Source organism: Pseudochaenichthys georgianus, chromosome 19 (assembly GCF_902827115.2).
Source record: "Pseudochaenichthys georgianus chromosome 19, fPseGeo1.2, whole genome shotgun sequence".
NCBI classification, from domain to species: Eukaryota; Metazoa; Chordata; class Actinopteri; order Perciformes; family Channichthyidae; genus Pseudochaenichthys; species Pseudochaenichthys georgianus.
Window position 1 is genome coordinate 15,008,214 of NC_047521.1, and position 21,686 is coordinate 15,029,899.

The 21,686-nt window shown below is 42.2% G+C and overlaps 1 protein-coding gene across 5 annotated transcripts in view; it reads right to left on the minus strand.

Annotated features, from left to right (window-relative positions):
• Positions 1-18,952: 18,952 nt before the first annotated feature.
• ptprea (protein tyrosine phosphatase receptor type Ea) overlaps positions 18,953-21,686 on the minus strand; it is a 51,458-nt gene continuing 48,724 nt past the window's right edge. For all 5 annotated transcript variants that reach the window (XM_034107054.2, XM_034107056.2, XM_034107055.2 and 2 more), the window contains 3 exons: positions 21,522-21,673; positions 20,841-20,976; positions 18,953-20,708 (listed from right to left, as the gene is read on the minus strand). In XM_034107054.2, the coding sequence (XP_033962945.1) occupies positions 20,634-20,708; positions 20,841-20,976; positions 21,522-21,673 (363 nt within the window). In that variant the 3' untranslated portion in view covers positions 18,953-20,633. The remainder of the gene's footprint in view (positions 20,709-20,840; positions 20,977-21,521; positions 21,674-21,686) is intronic.

The window sequence follows — 21,686 nt, forward strand, 5'->3', positions numbered from 1 at the left end:
ATCTCAGTGCTGCGTTTGACACTGTTGACCACAGCATATTACTAGACCGACTGGTAAACTGGGTGGGACTTTCGGAAACAGTTCTAAATTGGTTTGAATCCTACGTAAAGGATAGAAACAACTTTGTTTCTATAGGTAAATACACATCTGAGTTGACAAATATGACATGTGGGGTTCCTCAAGGCTCCATCTTGGGGCCTCTTCTCTTTAACATCTACATGCTACCACTGGCTCAGATAATGAAGAACAACAAAATAAGTTACCATAGCTATGCAGATGACACACACATTTACGTAACAATTTCACCAGGAGACTATGCTCCAATTCAAACACTGAGTAAGTGCATTGAACAAATCAATGACTGGATGTGTCAGAACTTTCTCCAATTAAACAAAGATAAAACTGAGGTAATGGTTTTTGGAGCCAAGGCAGAACGTTTAAAAGTTAGCGCTGAGCTTCAGTCTGCAATGTTCAAACCAACAGATAAAGCCAGAAATCTAGGTATAGTCATGGACTCTGACCTGAGTTTCAACAGTCACATTAAAACAGTTACTAAATCAGCCTACTATCACCTAAAGAATATATCTAGGATTAAAAGACTAATGTCACAGCAGGATTTGGAAAAACTTGTCCATGCCTTTATCTTCAGTAGACTCGACTACTGCAATGGTGTCTTCACAGGTGTCACTAAAAAATCTATTAGAAAGCTGCAGCTGATTCAGAACGCCGCTGCTCGAGTCCTCACTAACACTAAGAAAGTGGATCACATCACTCCTGTTCTGAAGTCTTTACACTGGCTTCCTGTGTGTCAAAGAATAGATTTCAAAAATATTGCTGCTGGTTTATAAAGCACTGAATGGTTTAGGCCCAAAATACATTACTGACCTCCTGCTAAATTATGAACCATCCAGATCTCTCAGGTCTTCAGGGACTGGTCAGCTTTCTGTCCCCAGAGTCAGAACTAAACATGGTAAAGCAGCGTTCAGTTATTATGCTACAAATATCTGGAACAAACTCTCAGAAACCTGCAGGTCCGCTGCAACTCTTACTACTTTTAAATCCAGGCTGATGACTTTTCTTTTTGTCGCTGCTTTTAATTGAACTATTCATATCTTAAACTGCACTGTAACTTTTATCCATGTACTTTTTCTTGTAATGTTTAATTGAACTATTCATATTTTAGACTGCACTGTAACTTTTATCCATGTATTTTTCCTTAAATGTTTATTTTATTAGCTTTTCTTTTTTAATGCTTAATGTCTTTCATTTTTTTTGTAAAGCACTTTGAATTGCCTTGCGTTGAAAAGTGCTATATAAATAAACTTGCCTTGCCTTGCCTTGAATGAAGCAAAAAGGAATCTGCAATAAACTCAAATAAAGAGGAAAGATTCAAATTTGAGTTGTCCTTTTGGAGTGAATCAAGCCATTTTCAAGTTTAGGCAGGAGTCAATCAAACAAACCAAATCACAACTTGACAGCTGAAAACCATTGCCAAGCAATAAAAACTAAAGGATCAAGAACCTGTAAAAGTCAGAAGAAACCAAACTCTCTGCAGTAACCACACACCTCAACAAAATGGCGGAGGAAGCCTATGGGAAAAGTGACAAGCAGCTCAAGTAGGAGAGGACAATGGCTAAAGGTGCATTCACAAAAGTAGCTAACTTTCTTAGCAGAGGAGCACGAAGCATGACTGAAACTGAGCTTCGGGAGGAATTCAAAAAGCTCACTTTGATGGGAAGAAATGTCAGTGAAGCAAATGATGACTTTCGGAGTGGCCTACTCGCAGACCTAGAAGCCAGCACTGCTGAAGAGGTGGAAGAAGAGCTTAGCGAGCAACAGGAGGCTGACATGGAAAATACTATCGATGAAAGTGAAATCAGAATGAATGAAGTGAGAATAATTGTTCAAACAAACCTGTTGTCTCGTTATGGGCAAAAGGAGCTGGAAACCTCAATCCAGGAAGCAGATAATGCTGCTGAAACATCTGTATCTGCACTCAATCGGGATGGTTATGAGATGCAGTTGGATTTCATGGAGAAGCTGGTCAAGGAAGCTAGTAAAAGCCTAGCATCTTGGGAACTGTGGATTCCAGAGACTGTAAAAACTAATCTAGAAGGCAGGGTCAAAGACTTAAAGTCAATGAATAACAAACTTGAAGCAAGGAGAGCAGAGTTTGTGTTTGCACAAAGAAATTCAGAAGAAGAAAAGAGTGCATATCTGCTGACTTTAACGGCTCCTTCATCAACCCCACATGTAGCAAACACCACGCCCTTGGTGAGAACTAAACCAATTAGTCTGCCCAAATTTCCATCCATCCATCCATCTTCTCCCGCTTATCCGTGGTCGGGTCGCGGGGGTAGCAGTTTCAGCAGAGAGCCCCAAACTTCCTTTTCCCTGGCGACATCAACCAGCTCTGACTGGGGGATCCCAAGGCGCTCCCAGGCCAGCGAAGAGATATAATCCCTCCACCTGGTCCTATGTCTACCCCTTGGTCTCTTCCCAGCTGGACGTGCCTGGAACACCTCCCTAGGGAGGCGCCCAGGTGGCATCCTAACTAGGTACCCGAACCACCTCAACTGGCTCCTTTCAACGCGAAGGAGGAGCGGCTCAACTCCGAGTCCCTCCCGGATGACCAAACTTCTCACCTTATCCCTAAGGGAGACACCAGCCACCCTGCGGAGAAAACCCATCTCGGCCGCTTGTATCCGCGATCTCGTTCTTTCGGTCATGACCCATCCTTCATGACCATAGGTGAGGTTAGGAACGAAAATGGCCCGGTAGACAGAGAGCTTTGCCTTCTGGCTCAGCTCCCTTTTCGTCACAACGGTGCGGTAAAGCGACTGCAGTACCGCTCCCGCTGCTCCGATTCTCCGGCCCATCTCATGCTCCATTGTTCCCTCACACGAGAACAAGACCCCGAGATACTTGAACTCCTTCACTTGGGGTAAGGACTCATTCCCTACTTGGAGTGGACAGTCCATCGGTTTCCTGCTGAGAACCATGGCCTCAGATTTGGAGGTGCTGATCCTCATCCCAGCCGCTTCACACTCGGTTGCGAACCGATCCAGTGAGTGCTGAAGGTCGCAGACCGATGAAGCCATCAGAACCACATTATCTGCAAAAAGCAGTGGTGCAATCCTTAGTCCACCGAACTGCAGACCCCCTCCCCCATGACTACGCCACGAAATCCGATCCATGTATATTACAAACAGGATTGGTGACAAAGCGCAGCCCTGGCGGAGGCCAACCCTCACCGGAAATGGGTCCGACTTACTGCCGAGGACCCGGACACAGCTCTCGCTTTGGGAGTACAGAGATTGGATGGCCCTGAGTAGAGACCCCCTCACCCCATACTCCCGCAACACCTCCCACAGTAACTCCCTGGGAACTCGGTCATATGCCTTCTCCAAGTCTACAAAACACATGTAGACCGAATAAGCGTACTCCCAGGCCCCCTCCAGGATCCTTGCGAGAGTAAAAAGCTGATCCGTCGTTCCACGACCAGGACGGAATCCGCATTGTTCCTCCTCAATCTGAGGTTCGACAATCGGCCTGACCCTCCTTTCGAGTACCTTGGAGTAAACTTTCCCGGGGAGGCTGAGTAGTGTGATGCCTCTGTAATTGGCACACACCCTCTGATCCCCCTTTTTAAAAAGGGGAACCACCACCCCGGTCTGCCACTCCTTCGGTACTGTTTCCGACTTCCACGCAATGTTGATGAGACGTGTCAACCATGACAGTCCCTCAACACCCAGAGCCTTCAGCATTTCTGGGCGGATCTCATCCACCCCCGGGGCTTTGCCACTGTGGAGTTGTTTGACGACCTCAGTGACCTCCCCCCGGGAAATTGGTGTTGATCCCCCGTCATACTCCAGTTCTGCCTCTAACATAGAGGGCGGAGTTGTCGGGTTCAGGAGTTCCTCAAAGTGTTCCTTCCAACGCCCTAACACTCCATCAGTTGAGGTCAACAACGTCCCATCCTTACTGTACACAGCTTGGATGGTTCCCTGCTTCCCCCTCCTGAGGTGTCGGACAGTTTTCCAGAACAACTTTGGTGCCGCCCGAAAGTCCTTCTCCATGTCTTCTCCGAACTTCTCCCACACCCGCTGCTTTGCCTCGGCCACGGATGAGGCTGCTGCCCTTCGGGCCTGTCGGTACCTTGCAACTGCCTCGGGAGTCCCCCGGGATAACAAATCCCTGAAGGCTTCCTTCTTCAGTCGGACGGCTTCCCTGACCACCGGTGTCCACCAGGAGGTTCGAGGGTTACCGCCCCTTGAGGCACCTAGGACCTTGAGACCACAGCTCCCCGCCACGGCTTCGGCAATAGAGGCTTTGAACACTGACCACTCTGGTTCAATGTCCCCAAACTCCACAGGAATGCCTGAAAAGCAAATGCCCAAATTTCATGGCTGTAAAAGAGATTTCCACAGATGGAAGAGAGACTGGAAGAGCCTGCAAAGACAGGGAGAACCAACAGGCTCGACTGAAGTCAAAAAGATTCAGCTTTTGGACAGCATGGATGAGAATATCTCAAGAAACCTCAGACTTTCAACATACAACACAGCTGAAAACATCTTTAGAGTGCTTCAAAATAGATATGCGAATAAGTCTACAATTGCAATAGAAATTATTGAAGAGCTTGAGGAAATTCCTGTTTTAAGAGCAGATCAACCAAGAAGAGTCATCAACTTAATCCAAACTGTGGAGAAAGCACTGGCAGACCTGACAGAGCTTGGAAGGACAGATGCCATCAAGAACCCACTGGTCACTAGGTCCATAGAGAGCAAGCTGCCGGATCCTGTAAAGAAGGATTGGCTCGTCTTCATGGTAAATCCCAGCAATAGAGTCACCCCTGAGAACCATTTTGACAGTCTCCTCGAGTTTCTGAAGACACAAGAAGAGATCTTGGAAAAACTGGAGCAGCTTGGAGTAACTGAAAAGTCAGAGAAACCGGAAAAGAACTTTGAAAGAAAATATTCCTCAACACGTTCCACCAGGAGAGACGGACGTTGTATTGTCTGTGGAGAAGAAAGGCATGAAGAGAAACTATTCTTTTGCAAGAAGTTCAATAGCCTAAATCTGGTCGAAAAGTTAGATGCTGTGAAGAGATTGGGAGCTTGTAAGAGGTGTTTGAGATGTCATGAAGAAGGACATGAATATGAAAACACCTACCTTTGCAGGAAAGGAGAATGCAAGAAGGGGAGCTCTTGAGACCACCACTTTTTCCTCTGTCCTAAAGGAGGGTACAGAGAACGTGAACTGGAAAGGTGGGAAAGACTTGAAGAAAAAACCCAAACTCACAGAAGAGCAAGTGAAATGTATTGCTGAACTCTCTCCCGAAATGGCAGAAAAATGCAAGAACGCCTTTACCAATATGACTGAAATAACAAACTGCAATGAAAAGGACTGGTCTGTGCTGATGGAAGGAAATAGACATGGCGAGATATCAGTTATCATGATGCTGCTGGAAGTTACTGCAAATTCAGGTCAGAAAGTTGGAACCCTGATAGATTTAGCATCAGACACCAACTACATAACCCACAGAGCCGCCAACTGGTTAAACCTGGAAAGTGAAAAATCACATTGGTTGTCCATGGAGTTGGAGGGATGACAATGAGGGTGAACAGCAGAAGATATTTCCTCGGTTAGAGTCAAGACACCCAGAGGTACAGAAAAAGCGCACCAACTTGTTTGTTATGGCCTCAATTAAATAGCCAACGTGCAAAGAGTCATCGAACCTGAACAGCTGAAGAAGTTATTTCCAAAAGTCAAACTTGAGGATTTAAAAATACCAGAAAACTATGAGCTACTTATCAGCCACCGAGAAGGTAGACTGGTCCCACAGAGGGTGAAGATTGTCAGAGACCTCTGTGGGACAGCCCACTGGGTAAAACTGTGGCTGGAGCTCACCCTGATCTCTTTGAGGAAGTGGAAATGACAACACATAAGTCTGAAACACACTTTGCTTGCTCCATGCGTATGGCCGCAGTGAAATACGAGGAAATCATCGGAGCTGAAGAGATTCAGACTGAAACAAAAAGCACAGCTGTTGACAGAGATTTTCTGGATCGGTGGAAGTGGGACAGTATTGGAGCAGCCTGTGAACCAAAATGTGGAGGATGTCGATGTGGTCATTGTCAGCCTGGAGGAAAGGAAATGACATTAATTGAGGAAAAAGAGCTGGAAATCATAAAACAAGGCCTTACCTATGTTACAGCTGATGCCCACAGTAGTGCTCTACACTGGGATACAAAGTACCCTTGGATCGAGGACCCAATCTCTCTTCCCAACAACAGGACTGCATTGGAAGCAACTTTTCTGAGGACAGAAAAACAACTCAAGGGGGAGCCAGATTGGCAAGCTGCCTAGAAGGCACAGGTACATGAAATGGTGGAAAGAGGAGCAGCAAAGAAACTCACTAAAGAGATAAAGGACAGCTGGACAGGACCAGTATGGTATGTGAGCCACTTGGTGGCACCAAATCCTCACTCTGTGACAACACCGGTACGCCTTGTGTGGAACAGCAGCCAAAAGTTCAAAGGGTTCAGTATGAACGATCTTCTACTGAAGGGGCCTGATGTATTTAATCCAATCCGAGGAGTTTTACTCCGATTCAGAAGAGGAGTGCATGCAGCTTTGGGAGACATCAGGAAGATTTATAATTATGTGTGGCTGGAAGACCTGGAAATGCATCTTCACAGATTCTTATGGAGAGACACTCAGGACGAAGAACTAAGTGAATACGCAATAACAAGAGTCACCATTGGTGATCGACCTGCAGGATGCATATCACAGCTGGCTATGCGAGAAACATCAAGGCTACCAATGTTTACACACCTCGAAGAGGAAAGAAGAGTCCTGGAGGAAGATTGCTACGTGGATGACATCCTGATATCCCACAATGACCAAAAAAGGTTAGAAGAGTGCACTAATGGGGTTGAGGAAATCCTGAAAGCTGGAGGATTCTTTTTTAAACCTTGGGTCCACTCAGGGCAAAATGCAGTGGCGACTGGTCATTAGGGGCACAGCCCCACCTAGTGTCAGCAGAAAGTATTAAAATAATGATTACAACAAAATGCAAAAAATAAATTAAAATATATATAAAATATATTTTAAGATCATGTTTAATCATCTGATTCGTATGTACATTGCTGTTTTAGTATGTGTTCTTCTAATTAGTGTCTACAGTGTGTGCCTATTGAGCTGTTTAGAGCCATGTGGGACAAAACCCGATCATGCCCCTCCCTCTCACTGTCTAAGTGAACGGTGACTGTAAAAACTACACTGCGCATGCTCAGAGTATTTTCCTATTTAATGTGTGTGGCAAAAAATAATGACCATAGGGGCATAGAGCTGCCATCCCCACCATACGTCGTCTCACATAATTCAGAGCTGATTGGCTGTAAGTACGTGTGCCGCGAAAAGTGTGGTGTGTGAAGAGCAGGTGAAGAGGAGGAGAGAGACGCATCCTAAAACCAGGAAGTAAGCTGCGCATGGCTTCCCTCCACAAAAAAGCAATGAGATTTCTCCATAGGATTTTAGAAAATAGCTCAAAATAAGATCTGTGGGAAATGTACCTGTTAGATAAATGCACGTTTTGTTCAGCCGGATAATATCCACATGTCTACCCTACTTTTATAATTTTCGAATCATAAATCCATCATTTAGATTTATGATAGACTTTTCAAACTACAAGAAGATAAGGAGGACTTTTACAAAAAAGTAATAGCGATTTTTGGCCAGAAGGATAGGCAAATGGACTTCATCTTCAAGTCAAGGTCAGACCACAATTTTTTATTGAAAATGGGATCTTACTAAGAGAGAACAATTCAATATTTAAATGATAAAATTACATTTTTTGGGTATCCTTCTGTTGAACTGTCTGTTTAAAATTAATTGAAAAAAATTATATTTTGATTTAGGTCAAAATATAATATTTGTAAACCTGAAGAGTCAGTGGCAGTGCCTCACCAGCCATGAACCTCACTGCAGAAGCTTATATGTAGACATCTAAGTTTTTTGTGCCCCACCACTTTTGTACATATAGAAACGCCACTGGCGAAGTGGGAGGCAAGTGCAGGAGAACCACAACCAAGTGACATCAGCAGGAGAAGACAGAGGATTGATACTTGATTGATACAAATCAAATGAAGGAAGAGGACAATAAGGCTAGCTCGTGGAGGAGGACAAACTATATACAGTGGTGTTTTCTCTTGGAGGCCAAGGGAACCAGGCTTCCCGTGTTTTTTCGGATTGTAGTTATAATTTTAATAAATAAATAAAAACACTTCGTTTAGTTTGGGAAATTCTTTGTTGTGTGTTGCTGCCGGCCCGTCTCTCCCCCATTCTCATTGAGTATTTTACAAAGAGTGAAACAGCGCCCCTCTAGATGTTATGGTGAAACAGTAGATTGCACTCTCTGTTGTGAGAGGAGGCCAGCCGAAATTGGCTTCCCTTGGTGAAAAAAAATTGAGGGATTGACCAATCAGATGAGGCTCACGTCATGCCCCTGCCAACCTGTGATTGGTCAGGGCCATGCCAAGGGAAGCCAGCCGCTGGCTTCCCTTGCCTCACAATCCAATCAAATCGCATCAACTTAGTGTTGCAGTGACGCGTCCTAAAACCCGGAACTAAGCTGCGCTCGGATTCCCTCAACAGAAAGCAATGGGATTTCTCCATAGGATTTTGGAAAATAGCTCGAAATAAGGTCAGTGGAAAACGAACCTGTTAGATAAATGCACGTTTTGTTCAGTCGGATAATATCCACATGTCCACACTAAACTTCCGTTACAGCAGCAACAACAAATAAAATCTGATGACAGGCTAATGCCCAAACTGGAGCTGTGTATAGCGAGGAAAAAAGGAGAGAATCGGACGTAAAACGTTAAAGGGCTCCTGATTTAGTTTGTGAATTAATGCTAGTTTCGGCTGGAGAGTGCGTGCGGACATGTCGGTTAGATAACAGGCTTACAGTCCTGCATCTGTATGATACAAATGTGTGTAAAATGATACCGGGTGCTGTAATCACTCATCTGGTTACGTTATTACATTGACCACCACACCCCCGACCCAAAAGAAAGGACGTATTATCGGCTTCCCCTAATATTTTTCCCACGCCACGCTACTGACAATATGTGCTTACCTCCATCAACTTCTCAAGGAAAAAGAGGAAAATGAGAGTAGGCCAAGACCTCCTTGAAGAAGAGGTAAGAGGAAAGACTCCTGACCCTTTAACCAGAAGAGAGCTATTAAGTCAGGTAGCAGGCCTCTATGATCCCATCGGTCTTGTCACACCATTGAAACAGAAGGGAGCCATACTCCTCAGAAAAGCGTTCCAGGAGGCAGGAAGCGGAAAATCCAGCCGGTAAACTTGGGATAATCCACTGTCAGCAGGGAGGAAGCAATACAAGTATTTGAAGAGTATTTGCAACTGAGTCAAATCACCGTCGACAGAAGCTTGACGCTGGATCGGTAAACCTTTGGGAATAACATTCTCCGATGGAAGTGACAAAAGCTTTGGAGCTGTGGTGTACCTCAGGTGGCAGACGGATGAAGGTATCCAAATCAGACTGGTTGAATCCAAGGCAAAACTCACACCACTGAACCAAAAAGGCAGAGATCTGTGGTGCCATTTTTGCAGCTCGTCTAAGAAGGCATATTTAAAAGCACAGTTGAATGGAAATAGGACAATGGGTCCATCTCCTGGACAGTCAAACTGTGTTGGGAGCAATCCAGCGTGACAGTTATGGATATCAGACATTCTTGGCCAACAGAGTAGGTGAAATCCAAAAGTCTGGATCTGTTGAGGATTGGTGGTGGATTCCAGGTGACCTAAACATTTCTGACATCATAACGAGAGGAGCGACCCCTGCTGACCTCAAGGAGGAATCTGAGTGGCAGAAAGGACCTTCCTTTCTGAAAATGCCAGTGGAGGAGTGTTCAAAGAAGTCAGCCAAGGAGGTTGCGGCAAATGCAAAAGAGGGCATCAATAAAATCCAAAGGAAAACATTCACAGCAGCACTCACCAGAGCTCAGGCAAAGATGAAGCATTCTGATGGTACATAACCTGTAACCCTTATAAAAACCTCTGAGGGTGAGAAAGAGAATCAAACCCGAATAATACCAGCTGGCTCAGTTATAGGTCGACTGATTGATGTGAGGAAATTCAGCAGCTTGGATAAAGTGGTCCGAGTTGTTGCCTGGGTGCTGAGAGCTGCTAAGGAGTGGAAGAGGAGGACGATGAACCCAACTCCCTACAGGTCAAAGTGGGAGGTAATTCCTTCAAAAGAAGAGAGAGAGTTGAGAACTAAGAAAACCGTGCTCTCTGTTGGAGAATGTGAAGATGCACTCGGACATCTTTTCCTTTCAGCCCAGGAAGGAGTACCATTTAAAGACATTACTCTCAGCAGGTTGGTTGTGTATAAGGAGGAAGAGTCGGGACTCTTAGTATGTGGAGGAAGGATCCAATACTTCAATGAGGACACAGTTGTAGTACCAATCCTACCTTATGAGGCATGGATATCCACACTTCTTGCTCAAAAGGCCCACAGAGCAAACCACGAGGAAATAGCAGGAACACCCCTACAGATGAGAAAGAAAGCCTGGGTTGTCAAAGGCAGAAGATTGGCTAAAAAGGTGGTTGACAGCTGCGTGATATGCAGAAAGGCCAGAGGAAGGAAGTGCAAGCAAATCATGAGTGACCTGCCATCAGAGCAGACAAATCCAGCAAGACCCTTTGAATACACAACTGTGGACCTGTTTGAACCATATGAGGTGAAGGACCAAGTGAGGAAAAAAGTAAGGCTGAAAGTATGGTGTATTGTCTTCTGCTGTATGGCATCCAGAGCAATACATGCAGATGTTGTTGGAGACCAGTCAGCTGAAGGCTTCCTACTAGCCTACAAAAGATTCACTGCATTGAGGGAACATCCGAAGAAAATGTGATCAGATCCCGGAAGCAACTTTGTAGGAGCCAGACCTGCCCTGATGGAGCTCTACATGTTTCTGGACTGCTTAGGAAAATCTGAGCTGGAGGATGAAGCTACCAAACATGGAACAGAGTGGAGCTGGACAATTCATCCTGCAGACTCACCTCACAGGAATGGAGCTGCTGAAGCAGCTGTTTGTGTTGTGAAAAGGGCCCTCAACAACCTTGGAGGAGATGGAACCTTCACATGGGGAGAATTTCAAACATTCCTATACATGGCAGCGAACTTGGCTAACAAGAGGCCGATCGATGCCAGGATTCAAAGCAGGGAGGAATGCATAGGGTACATCTGTCCAAACTCACTTTTGCTTGGAAGGTCTGGACCAAAAGGAGACCCTGGGAGCTTTACATTTGAAAGCTATCCCTACAAAAGATTAAGGGAAATCCAACCCGAAGTAGACAAATTCTGGAGGAAGTGGAGTCAGTTGGCAGGGCCCAATCTGTTTGTAAGAAATAAGTGGCACACAAGGGAGCGGAATGTGGCTGTAGGAGATGTTGTTTGGGTGGCAGACCAGAATGCCTTAAGAGGTCAATACAGACTTGCCAGGGTGGTTGGTGTTAACACCGATGAAAAGGGCATAGTGAGAGATGTAAATGTCCGCACCTTTCCAAACTACCCAGTCCCATCGGAAAAGGTTATTGAACAACCCGCCCGGAGAAAAGTTGTGGGGACGAACAAAAAACTCTCAACTAAAACCCCTGCCACAGTACTTCACAGAGACGTCCGGCGCATAGTGGTTATGCTTCCCATTGAAGAGCAAAATGCTGGAAGCAAGAACAACACATATGATGATCAGACTGGGAAATAGTACAATACACCAAACTCATCAGCAGTGAATCATTTTCTGTAACTTCAATAGAAAAAGTGTTGCAAACTGATATCTGCTGGGTCCAGGCTCAAGGGCCTATGGCACTCTCAACTCTTTCCAGGACATGCTGGGGCCCTGCATGCCAGTAGCTTTGCCGATATCTGTGTTGATATGTAATAGATTAAGAGCGGTGAATCATCTTAGATACAGTTTATCTAATTTAGCAGTGATTCCATGTCAGCCACAGCTTGTTACAAAAAACATGACTGATAGTGTGTTTAACGAACTTAAACTAGCTTTATTAAAGTCAGGTCTTTGGCAGGAAAAACATTTTTAATCAATGATTGTATCACTGAGCACAATCTTGATTTTATGTTTTTAACAGAAACTTGGATTGAACAAAATAACAGTGCAGCTGTTCTTATCGAATCAACCCCTCCCAACTTTAGTTTTATGAGTCAGGAAATAATGCATAAGAAAGGGGGTGGAGTTGCTATTCTGTTCAATGATTCCCTTCAATGCAGGAAGACATCGTATGGAAACTTTGATTATTTTGAATATGTGGCCCTTCAGCTGAAATGCTCCTCTCGAGCTCTGTTCCTAAATATCTATAGGCCACCCAAATACTGTGCAAGCTTTTTTGATGACTTTACTGAACTGCTGTCTATAGTGTGTATTGACTTTGACCGTCTAGTCATTGTTGGTGATTTTAACATCCATGTTGACAACCCCCAGGACAGAGGGGCAAAAGAACTGTTTTGTGTTCTTGATAGCTATGGACTGACTCAGCATGTGACGGAGCCCACGCACAATAAGGGGCACACTCTGGACTTAATTATCTCAAAGGGTCTGAATATCTCTAAGGTTGTGGTGACTGATGTTGTACTGTCTGACCATTCCTGTGTTTTCTTTGAGAGCTCTATTTCTGTTCACACAAGTGTTCAAAAAGAGGTAACCACAAAGCGATATTTAACTGAAAATACTAGGGAAATGGCCTTTATAATTTGGAATTGAAAAACGCATGACAATCATTCTTCTCTGACATCATTACCAAAAACAAAAACAACGCACGTGCCTTGTTTGCTACCGTCGACAGACTAACTAACCCCCCAGTGTCAGTAGCCTCTGAATTTCTAACCACCAGGGCGTGCAATGATTTTGCCTCCTTTTTCACTGACAAAATTCAGAAAATCAGACAAGCAGTCAGTGCCTCTGCATCAGGAACAGCAAATGTGTTGTCTCTGTGTCCACTTAACATCAATTCAGACATCATGACACAATTCCATCAGATTAATGATAAAAACCTAGAGGACATTATACAACTTCTGAAATCCTCCTCCTGCTGCCTTGATATTATTCCAACAGGATTTTTCAAAGATGTTTTGCCCTGCATGGCCTCAGAACTACTTCATATAGTAAACAAATCTCTTCACTCAGGTATTTTTCCACAGGCCCTGAAAACTGCAGTCATTAAACCGCTCTTAAAAAAGAATAATCTAGATGCCTCAGTAATGAACAATTACAGGCCCATATCAAACCTGCCATTTCTAGGTAAAATCATTGAAAAAGTTGTTTTTCAACAGTTGAGTAATTTCTTGCATTTAAATAGTTGTTTCGATGTGTTCCAGTCAGGCTTTCGTCCAAACCACAGCACTGAGACTGCTCTTGTGAAGGTCTTTAACGACATCCACTTAAACACAGACAGTGGCAGAACTTCAGTGTTAGTATTATTAGATCTCAGTGCTGCGTTTGACACTGTTGACCACAGCATATTACTAGACCGACTGGAAAACTGGGTGGGACTTTCGGAAACAGTTCTAAATTGGTTTGAATCCTACTTAAAGGATAGAAACAACTTTGTTTCTATAGGTAAATACACATCTGAGTTGACAAATATGACATGTGGGGTTCCTCAAGGCTCCATCTTGGGGCCTCTTCTCTTTAACTACCACTGGCTCAGATAATGAAGAACAACAAAATAAGTTACCATAGCTATGCAGATGACACACAAATTTACGTAACAATTTCACCAGGAGACTATGCTCCAATTCAAACACTGAGTAAGTGCATTGAACAAATCAATGACTGGATGTGTCAGAACTTTCTCCAATTAAACAAAGATAAAACTGAGGTAATGGTTTTTGGAGCCAAGGCAGAACGTTTAAAAGTTAGCGCTGAGCTTCAGTCTGCAATATTCAAACCAACAGATAAAGCCAGAAATCTAGGTGTAGTCATGGACTCTGACCTGAGTTTCAACAGTCACATTACAACAGTTACTAAATCAGCCTACTATCACCTAAAGAATATATCTAGGATTAAAAGACTAATGTCACAGCAGGATTTGGAAAAACTTGTCCATGCCTTTATCTTCAGTAGACTCGACTACTGCAATGGTGTCTTCACAGGTGTCACTAAAAAATCTATTAGAAAGCTGCAGCTGATTCAGAACGCCGCTGCTCGAGTCCTCACTAACACTAAGAAAGTGGATCACATCACTCCTGTTCTGAAGTCTTTACACTGGCTTCCTGTGTGTCAAAGAATAGATTTCAAAATATTGCTGCTGGTTTATAAAGCACTGAATGGTTTAGGCCCAAAATACATTACTGACCTCCTGCTAAATTATGAACCATCCAGATCTCTCAGGTCTTCAGGGACTGGTCAGCTTTCTGTCCCCAGAGTCAGAACTAAACATGGTAAAGCAGCGTTCAGTTATTATGCTACAAATATCTGGAACAAACTCCCAGAAACCTGCAGGTCCGCTGCAACTCTTACTACTTTTAAATCCAGGCTGATGACTTTTCTTTTTGTCGCTGCTTTTAATTGAACTATTCATATCTTAAACTGCACTGTAACTTTTATCCATGTACTTTTTCTTGTAATGTTTAATTGAACTATTCATATTTTAGACTGCACTGTAACTTTTATCCATGTATTTTTCCTTAAATGTTTATTTTATTAGCTTTTCTTTTTTAATGCACTTTGAATTGCCTTGTGTTGAAAAGTGCTATATAAATAAATTTGCCTTGCCTTGCCTTGCCTTGTGACCTCCTTGCGTTCAGGAACCAGGAGCTCAAGTGGGAGGTGTTTTGTCAGAGCCTGAGAAGTGCAATTCAACATCTGGCTCCAGTCCAGCAGGTGGAGACAGGGAGCCTAGGGTCTGTGATTCCACTGAGAATGTGGTGCAAAGGAAGAGTGTGAGCCTCCTATTTAATGAGCTTAATGCAAGGCACCTGTGGATGCACACTCGCAGCAGAGGACAAACAATTCGCTGTGAGAGAGGAGAAGAGACTCAAAGATTCGACAAAGACGCTGCTGGTTTTCAACCTATATGATGCATCAGGAGGCTAACAAGAGGCTGAATGAAGCAAAAAGGAATCTGCAATAAACTCAAATAAAGAGGAAAGATTCAAATTTGAGTTGTCCCATGTGTCCTTTTGGAGTGAATCAAGCCATTTTCAAGTTTAGGCAGGAGTCAATCAAACAAACCAAATCACAAATTGACACACGCGTCTGTAGCATATAGTTTACAAATATTCAGACACTTGTATCTTCGTTTTTCTTAACTTTTTAGGTAAATACAGTGAGTGTTTGGTTTTAAGCCTGCAAGCAGTAGGCTGTATGTTGGATAACATTTGTTGTTCCATGTCTTTTCTCCAGAGATATCCCATCAACCAAGTGTTCTCTGGAGAAAGTGTGGATTGATTCATTTTTAAAGAGACATTTATTTCTATAATTGGTGTGAGCAGTCAAGTATTGGACATATCGGCTGTAGAGATGTGATGGTATTCTTGTTGCGTTGCTCGAAGCACCAAAAAAGACTGAACAGCATTGTCTCTTTTCAGAAAGGATGAACTGCATACTCCAAATAATTCACAGACCTTATAGTGAGCAGTTTCATGTAGTATCTTCTTTCTACCACATAAGTACGGAAGTACGTGTGCATCTTCTCGTGGATTAGAGATAATGGGTATTTTGGGTTTTGGGGTCAACTCTTCCTTCCGAGAAATTTGATTTAAGTGAAAAACATTGGGAAAATGTTGATTTAAAACAATACAGATTGTCTGTTATGTGCATTCATGAAATGTATTTTTCAGAAAGTGTCAGTACATTATAACGCATGTGTTTTAGAATCCTTGGTAAGTCTAGGCGACGGTGAAAGGAATGTGAGCACGTATAGGAAAAAGTGACAGACCTTGCTTGCCAATACACATACACACAGTGATATCAGGAATTAGTTTCCTCAGTCACAGATGAAAGCATTTCAGCAGAGGGGTCACAGCACAGGCCACCCGGCCAATAAATGGCTCATGTTCCATATTATATTACGCAAATAACGGAAAGCCTTGTGAATGACAAAATATAATTAGTCAGGGGTCAATCTAAATAAGAGAGTAAGTTAGGGTTAATACATAATTCATATGACCTCTTCACTCATGATGACCTTTTTTGGGTTACAGCCCATCCTGCTGAGTAGTGTTACCATGGCGCCTGGTCCCAGAGGAAATGGAAATTGTTAACAAAGAGGCTTTTTGTCACTTTGGTTTTATGCAAGATGAGAAACATGATTGGTGGGGCAAAAATAGCTCAAATATACTCCTCCCTGTTATTGACTGGTGGCAATCACTGGACAACATCTTTATGTTCAGATGTTGGAGGTCCATTGTTGTTGTTGTGAACATGAGCCTGGACCAGAATGGTCACGCCTAGACTACTGCAACTCCCTCCTGGCTGGTCTACCTGCATGTGCCATCCGACCTCTGCAGCTCATCCAGAATGCAGCGGCTCGTCTGGTCTTCAACCTTCCAAAATGTTCCCACACCACGCCGCTCCTCCGCTCCCTCCACTGGCTTCCGGTAACTGCTATCCACTTCAAGACACTGGTACTTGCGTACCATGCTGCGAATGGATCTGGCCCTTCCTACATCCAGGACATGGTTAAACTGTACACCCCAGCGCGTGCACTACGCTCTGCATCAGCCAAACGACTCGCTGCACCCTCGCTGCGAAGGGAACCCAAGTTCCCATCAGCAAAAACACGTGCGTTTGCTATCCTGGCTCCAAAATGGTGGAATGAGCTCCCCATTGAAATCAGGACAGCAGAAAGCCTGCACATCTTCCGGCGCAGACTGAAAACTCATCTCTTTCGACTCCACTTCGAGTGATAGAATTACTAACAAAGAACTGCTAACAAAGCACTTATATACTAATAAAGGGCTGGCTTATCTATAGCCAGTTGAGTAGCACAAGAAATGTTTGGCTCTATGAAACCTGATGTACTAATATGATTCTGTTTTCTTCAAGGTTGTGTCTTCCTGGTCGAATGTACTTATTGTAAGTCGCTTTGGATAAAAGCGTCAGCTAAATGCAATGTAATGTATCATGTGACAGTATACTTTTTTAAGAATTTGTTTTAATTATATTGTTTTAATTAATTTATGGCATACTATTGTTATTATACAATAGTATTATTAGTACTATTTTGACAATCTATTTTAAGACTTTAATGGCATTTAATACTTTAAGTGACCTTTTTTAAATTATTAATATTTCATATAAGGCATTAAGAGCACTTCTTAAATGATCCTTCTCTACCATGACTTTCTTATGACAATCTTGATTTTTTTTGCTAAGGAATACTAGACAAGACATTTTTATTATATTTAGGGAATACTATGATTTGACCTTTCTATACTTTTCTTGTCATACTATACAATGACTTTTGTTTTGTTTTGCTTACTATAACTTTTCATGGCATATTACTTTTATGATTCTCTGTAATCTGAAAGTTTTAAAATAGTGACATGTAGGAGTTATTACAATATTCACCATCAGTACAGCAGCGTCAGCATTTGTCTTGACTACATCATCACAATGGTCTCCTTCTCTGATTGTCGGCATCTGTGGTTATTCCAGATTGTCTGAATGACAGGACATCAAACTTCATAACATTAATGGTCGATGTTTCCCCTTATCATTAATAACCAGGGCTGCACATAGCTGGCCAAAAAAAGAGCACCTGGTCAGACAGACAGACAGACAGACACACCGGCGGGCGCTGTTGTTATTATAATCTGGTGCTAGCTGCGGATATAAGAAGAAGATGTTTCTACAATAATGTGGAGGGAGAGTCCTCTCCAGTCAGACTGAGAGGCTGATACTACAGCTCAGTGAGGTAAAGGACTCTGAGTGTTTAGATAGTTCACTTTAGTCTAAGTTCAAACTGTTTGGTCACAATTTATGTAAACACATATTTCCAAGGCACTCCTTATTATTGGGATAAACAGGTTTGAAATCATTCCAATGTATACTATAGGACAGTAACCAAAAATATCATTTAAAGCTGGAGAGATAAAAAAAAAATGCATGAATAAATAAATGTTAAGGTAAAATAAGATATGAATGAACATAAATAAAATAAGTTACATTAATTTGTTATTGGCTATGGTAGGTTATTGGTTATGTTCACATACTTATTTGATTACATCCACTTGTCTAAGAGAGACTTTTCAACCCAAAACCAGCTGTTGACTCAACCAGAGAGAAAGAAGTAGGCCTCATCATCAGCTACCATGTCTGATAGAGAGGAAGACAGTGAGGAGAACAGTCAGGAGGGTAGTGATGACAGCTTGTAGGATTACTGGTCGTGCTAATGTTGTCTTGTGTTCACCTCTGTGTTCTGTGTTCACCTCTGCATGTGTGTTCAGTGCCGTGTGTCTGGCAAATAAAGACCCCCTCAAAAGTTACGGTTTATTTCATTTTAAGGATGAGCACCAAGCAACATCTCCAGGTGCTCCTTTGAGAACCAGGGCAAAAAAGTTATGTGCACCCCTGTTAATAACGTTGCTCCTCTACATTAAGATTGATGTGCACTGCCCCCTGTTGGCTTAAATAAATACTTGCACAGGTTAATAAATGCCTTGATCACAGGTGTTTTATGTTGCTTTCGACATACTTTACACGGACGATTTTTATCTGATATTTTCAACACATTGTAGCTTTTTCCTATATTTACGACATACTATATGTTCCGTATTAACTGTATTATATTAGTATGACTGTTTATGTATTGCATGCCACACTATAACTATATAATTTGACATCCTGTATGATCTTTTTTTTCAAATGCATCTGAAGAAAACTGTGACTGACCCCGAAAGCATTTTTAGATGAATTTAATATTGCAACTTGCATTTGAAAGACATTGAGAATCCAAAAATGGATATAGACCACCCACAGAGAGCAAAGGCAAAGAGCTGTGGTCTAAACAGACCCTCCTCCATACTCTTGAAAGGAAGTGAGAGACAGAAAATAAACCGTGGTTTAATAGACTATGGGTTATTTTGTCAAGTCTCTTCTTTAACTTCACCGCACATCTCCCACAGACATATAGCACACAAGAAAATGAGCAATGACTTGACAGTCCCTTGCTGCTCAGACATTTTGATGTTAGCACTTTTTCATGTAGTATCTACAAACAGCATTAACAAGGCTCCACAGTTTTTTAAGGATTCGAGCAGAGCTGGGTGAAATTATTCCAAATGTTGTGTTAATGTTTGAGTACCAGATGAATCGGGAGCAGTGTCATATTCAGATGCTTCCCTATAAATAAAACAACCACTAGATGCTTTTCTATGAAAAACTCTGCTTCCTCATTTTAACCCATGCGAAAAAACAAGGTATTCCAAAAAGTGACTGTACAATGATAGTACTTTTTTTTCCCTCTGGCATAAATCAGGCACCGAAGCACCACGTGTGGTTTTACCATAACATGTCTTATCTAATGTAGCACTTTATATACTTGACTATGCGTTTACAGTGCATCTGAAACAGGTTGTCAATAAATCGTTCTAACTCTACTGCATTTATAGCCCACACTTACCTTTCCCTAAGATCACCTTTCATTGCTTGGCCTTCACTCTATAGTTGTTCTACTTTTCCATGTCTTACAAAAAGTACATATGGCACTGATTTGTGAAAAATCTATTATATAAAGCAATAAACAAACTCTTGGAAATTGCAGGTTCTTGGCAAAAGGCTTAGTTATACAGTATGTGCTTTTGAATGTGCAGTCATTTTAGCAAAACGTTTTGCTGTCTACAGAGAAAAGGCAGACTGTTACATCCATGTTAAATGCAGTTGCATACCACTATGTTGAGGTACAAAACCAGTTAAATGTTATGGTATGACTGAGAGAAACTTCTTCCTGAATCTATCCGTAGGAATTCAACTCCAATATTGTCACCTCCACCTCTGTTGCATAAATTCATGTTTTCTGCAATATGGCTGTGGTGATTCATTCTTTTTCAGAAAATATTTCCATTGGAAAGAGTATCGCATTCGTGATGGGCATATAGTTTCAGTATCGCCTCCAATCTCAGATAGAAGTCATCAATAAATGAAATTATGTACGGTATGTTTACATAAAAACAAAAAAATATCTTAACATTCCCGTCATGTTCTCCAAACTCAAGAATGGAATGTCATCGTCAATACATAAATACATTTACAATAAGTACAACTTTTAAAAATATTACATGGTCAAAGTAACACTTAGATAAACATTTCAAGTACAGTATTATACAACAGAACTGAAATAAGAGACCAACACTTCATGACAAATTAATTATCATACATGATGTGAAATATACATTAATAATCTAACTTTTTTCATTTACAATTTTCGTCAACTGACATACATTATATTACAGCGAGGATGGAGTTAATGGAAGGACAAGTGCATAGCAAAATAGATCATTTGACTGAGTTAAAGAAACCCATAAAACTGACAAACCAGCTTTAGAAAACAACATTAAAAACCATGTTTAAGGCAAATCTCGTCATTTAAAATTGGCATAGTCTGAGAAAATGTCGACAAAGTCTTGTACCACCCTGTAGCAGAAGTCATATTGTTCCTATGGAATAAAGAGAAAAATAAAAGTGGATTAGGAGTCTGTCAAATAGATTTTCAGTCAAGCTAAACATCAACATGAGGTGAGGAATATTCTATGCACTACATTTTGGATCCAGTTGATGTAAATACTCACCACGGTTTGGACCATATGAGGCCTCTGCATGCGTAAACTCTTCACAGTTTGGAACACGTCCAGCAGGCCCTCTGCTTTGACTCGCTCCAGGATATTGCTCAGTGCAATGAACGTACCTGTTCGCCCTGCACCAGCACTGCAGCACACACAAAAACTCAACTCAATTCATGCATAAACAGTTGCTTGCAAATACATCATCTGACTGTTTTAAAGGTCCCGTATTATACTGTTTTTCATCAATATATTATAGGTCGCAGATATATACAAAACATGTCTCTGAAGTGTTTGACTCCAAATACCAAATTTGGGGGGGTGTAACCTTGGTTCAAATCAAATCAAATCAAATCAGGTTTTATTTATATAGCACATTTTAAAAACGATTTTTGGTCGAGCCAAAGTGCTGTACATGCAAATAATAAATAACACATTACTACAGTCGCAAACAGAAGACAATAAATTACAACAGCAAAATAAAATCAAACACAGGGAAAAGTCATGAGTCGTGCTCCGCTCTGACTAGAAGGCCAGGGAGAAGAAGTGAGTTTTTAGTGTTGATTTAAAAAATGGTTTAAAAACCTTGGTTGGTTATTGGCTAATAGTTACACAACCCAAAAAAACGTTTATGTATAAAAAACATGAAAAAAGTGGATTTTGCACAATAGGTGCCCTTTAAGTTGCTACCTGCAGTGTACGACGATGGGATGGTTGCCAGATTGCTGCTGCTGTCTCTGCACCGAGGCGATGATGTCGATCATGCCTTTGCCCTCGGCCGGGATGCCGACCTCTGGCCAGCCGTGGAAGTGGAAGTGCCTGATCACCCTGGTCTGCTTTTCCTATGAGAGGAAA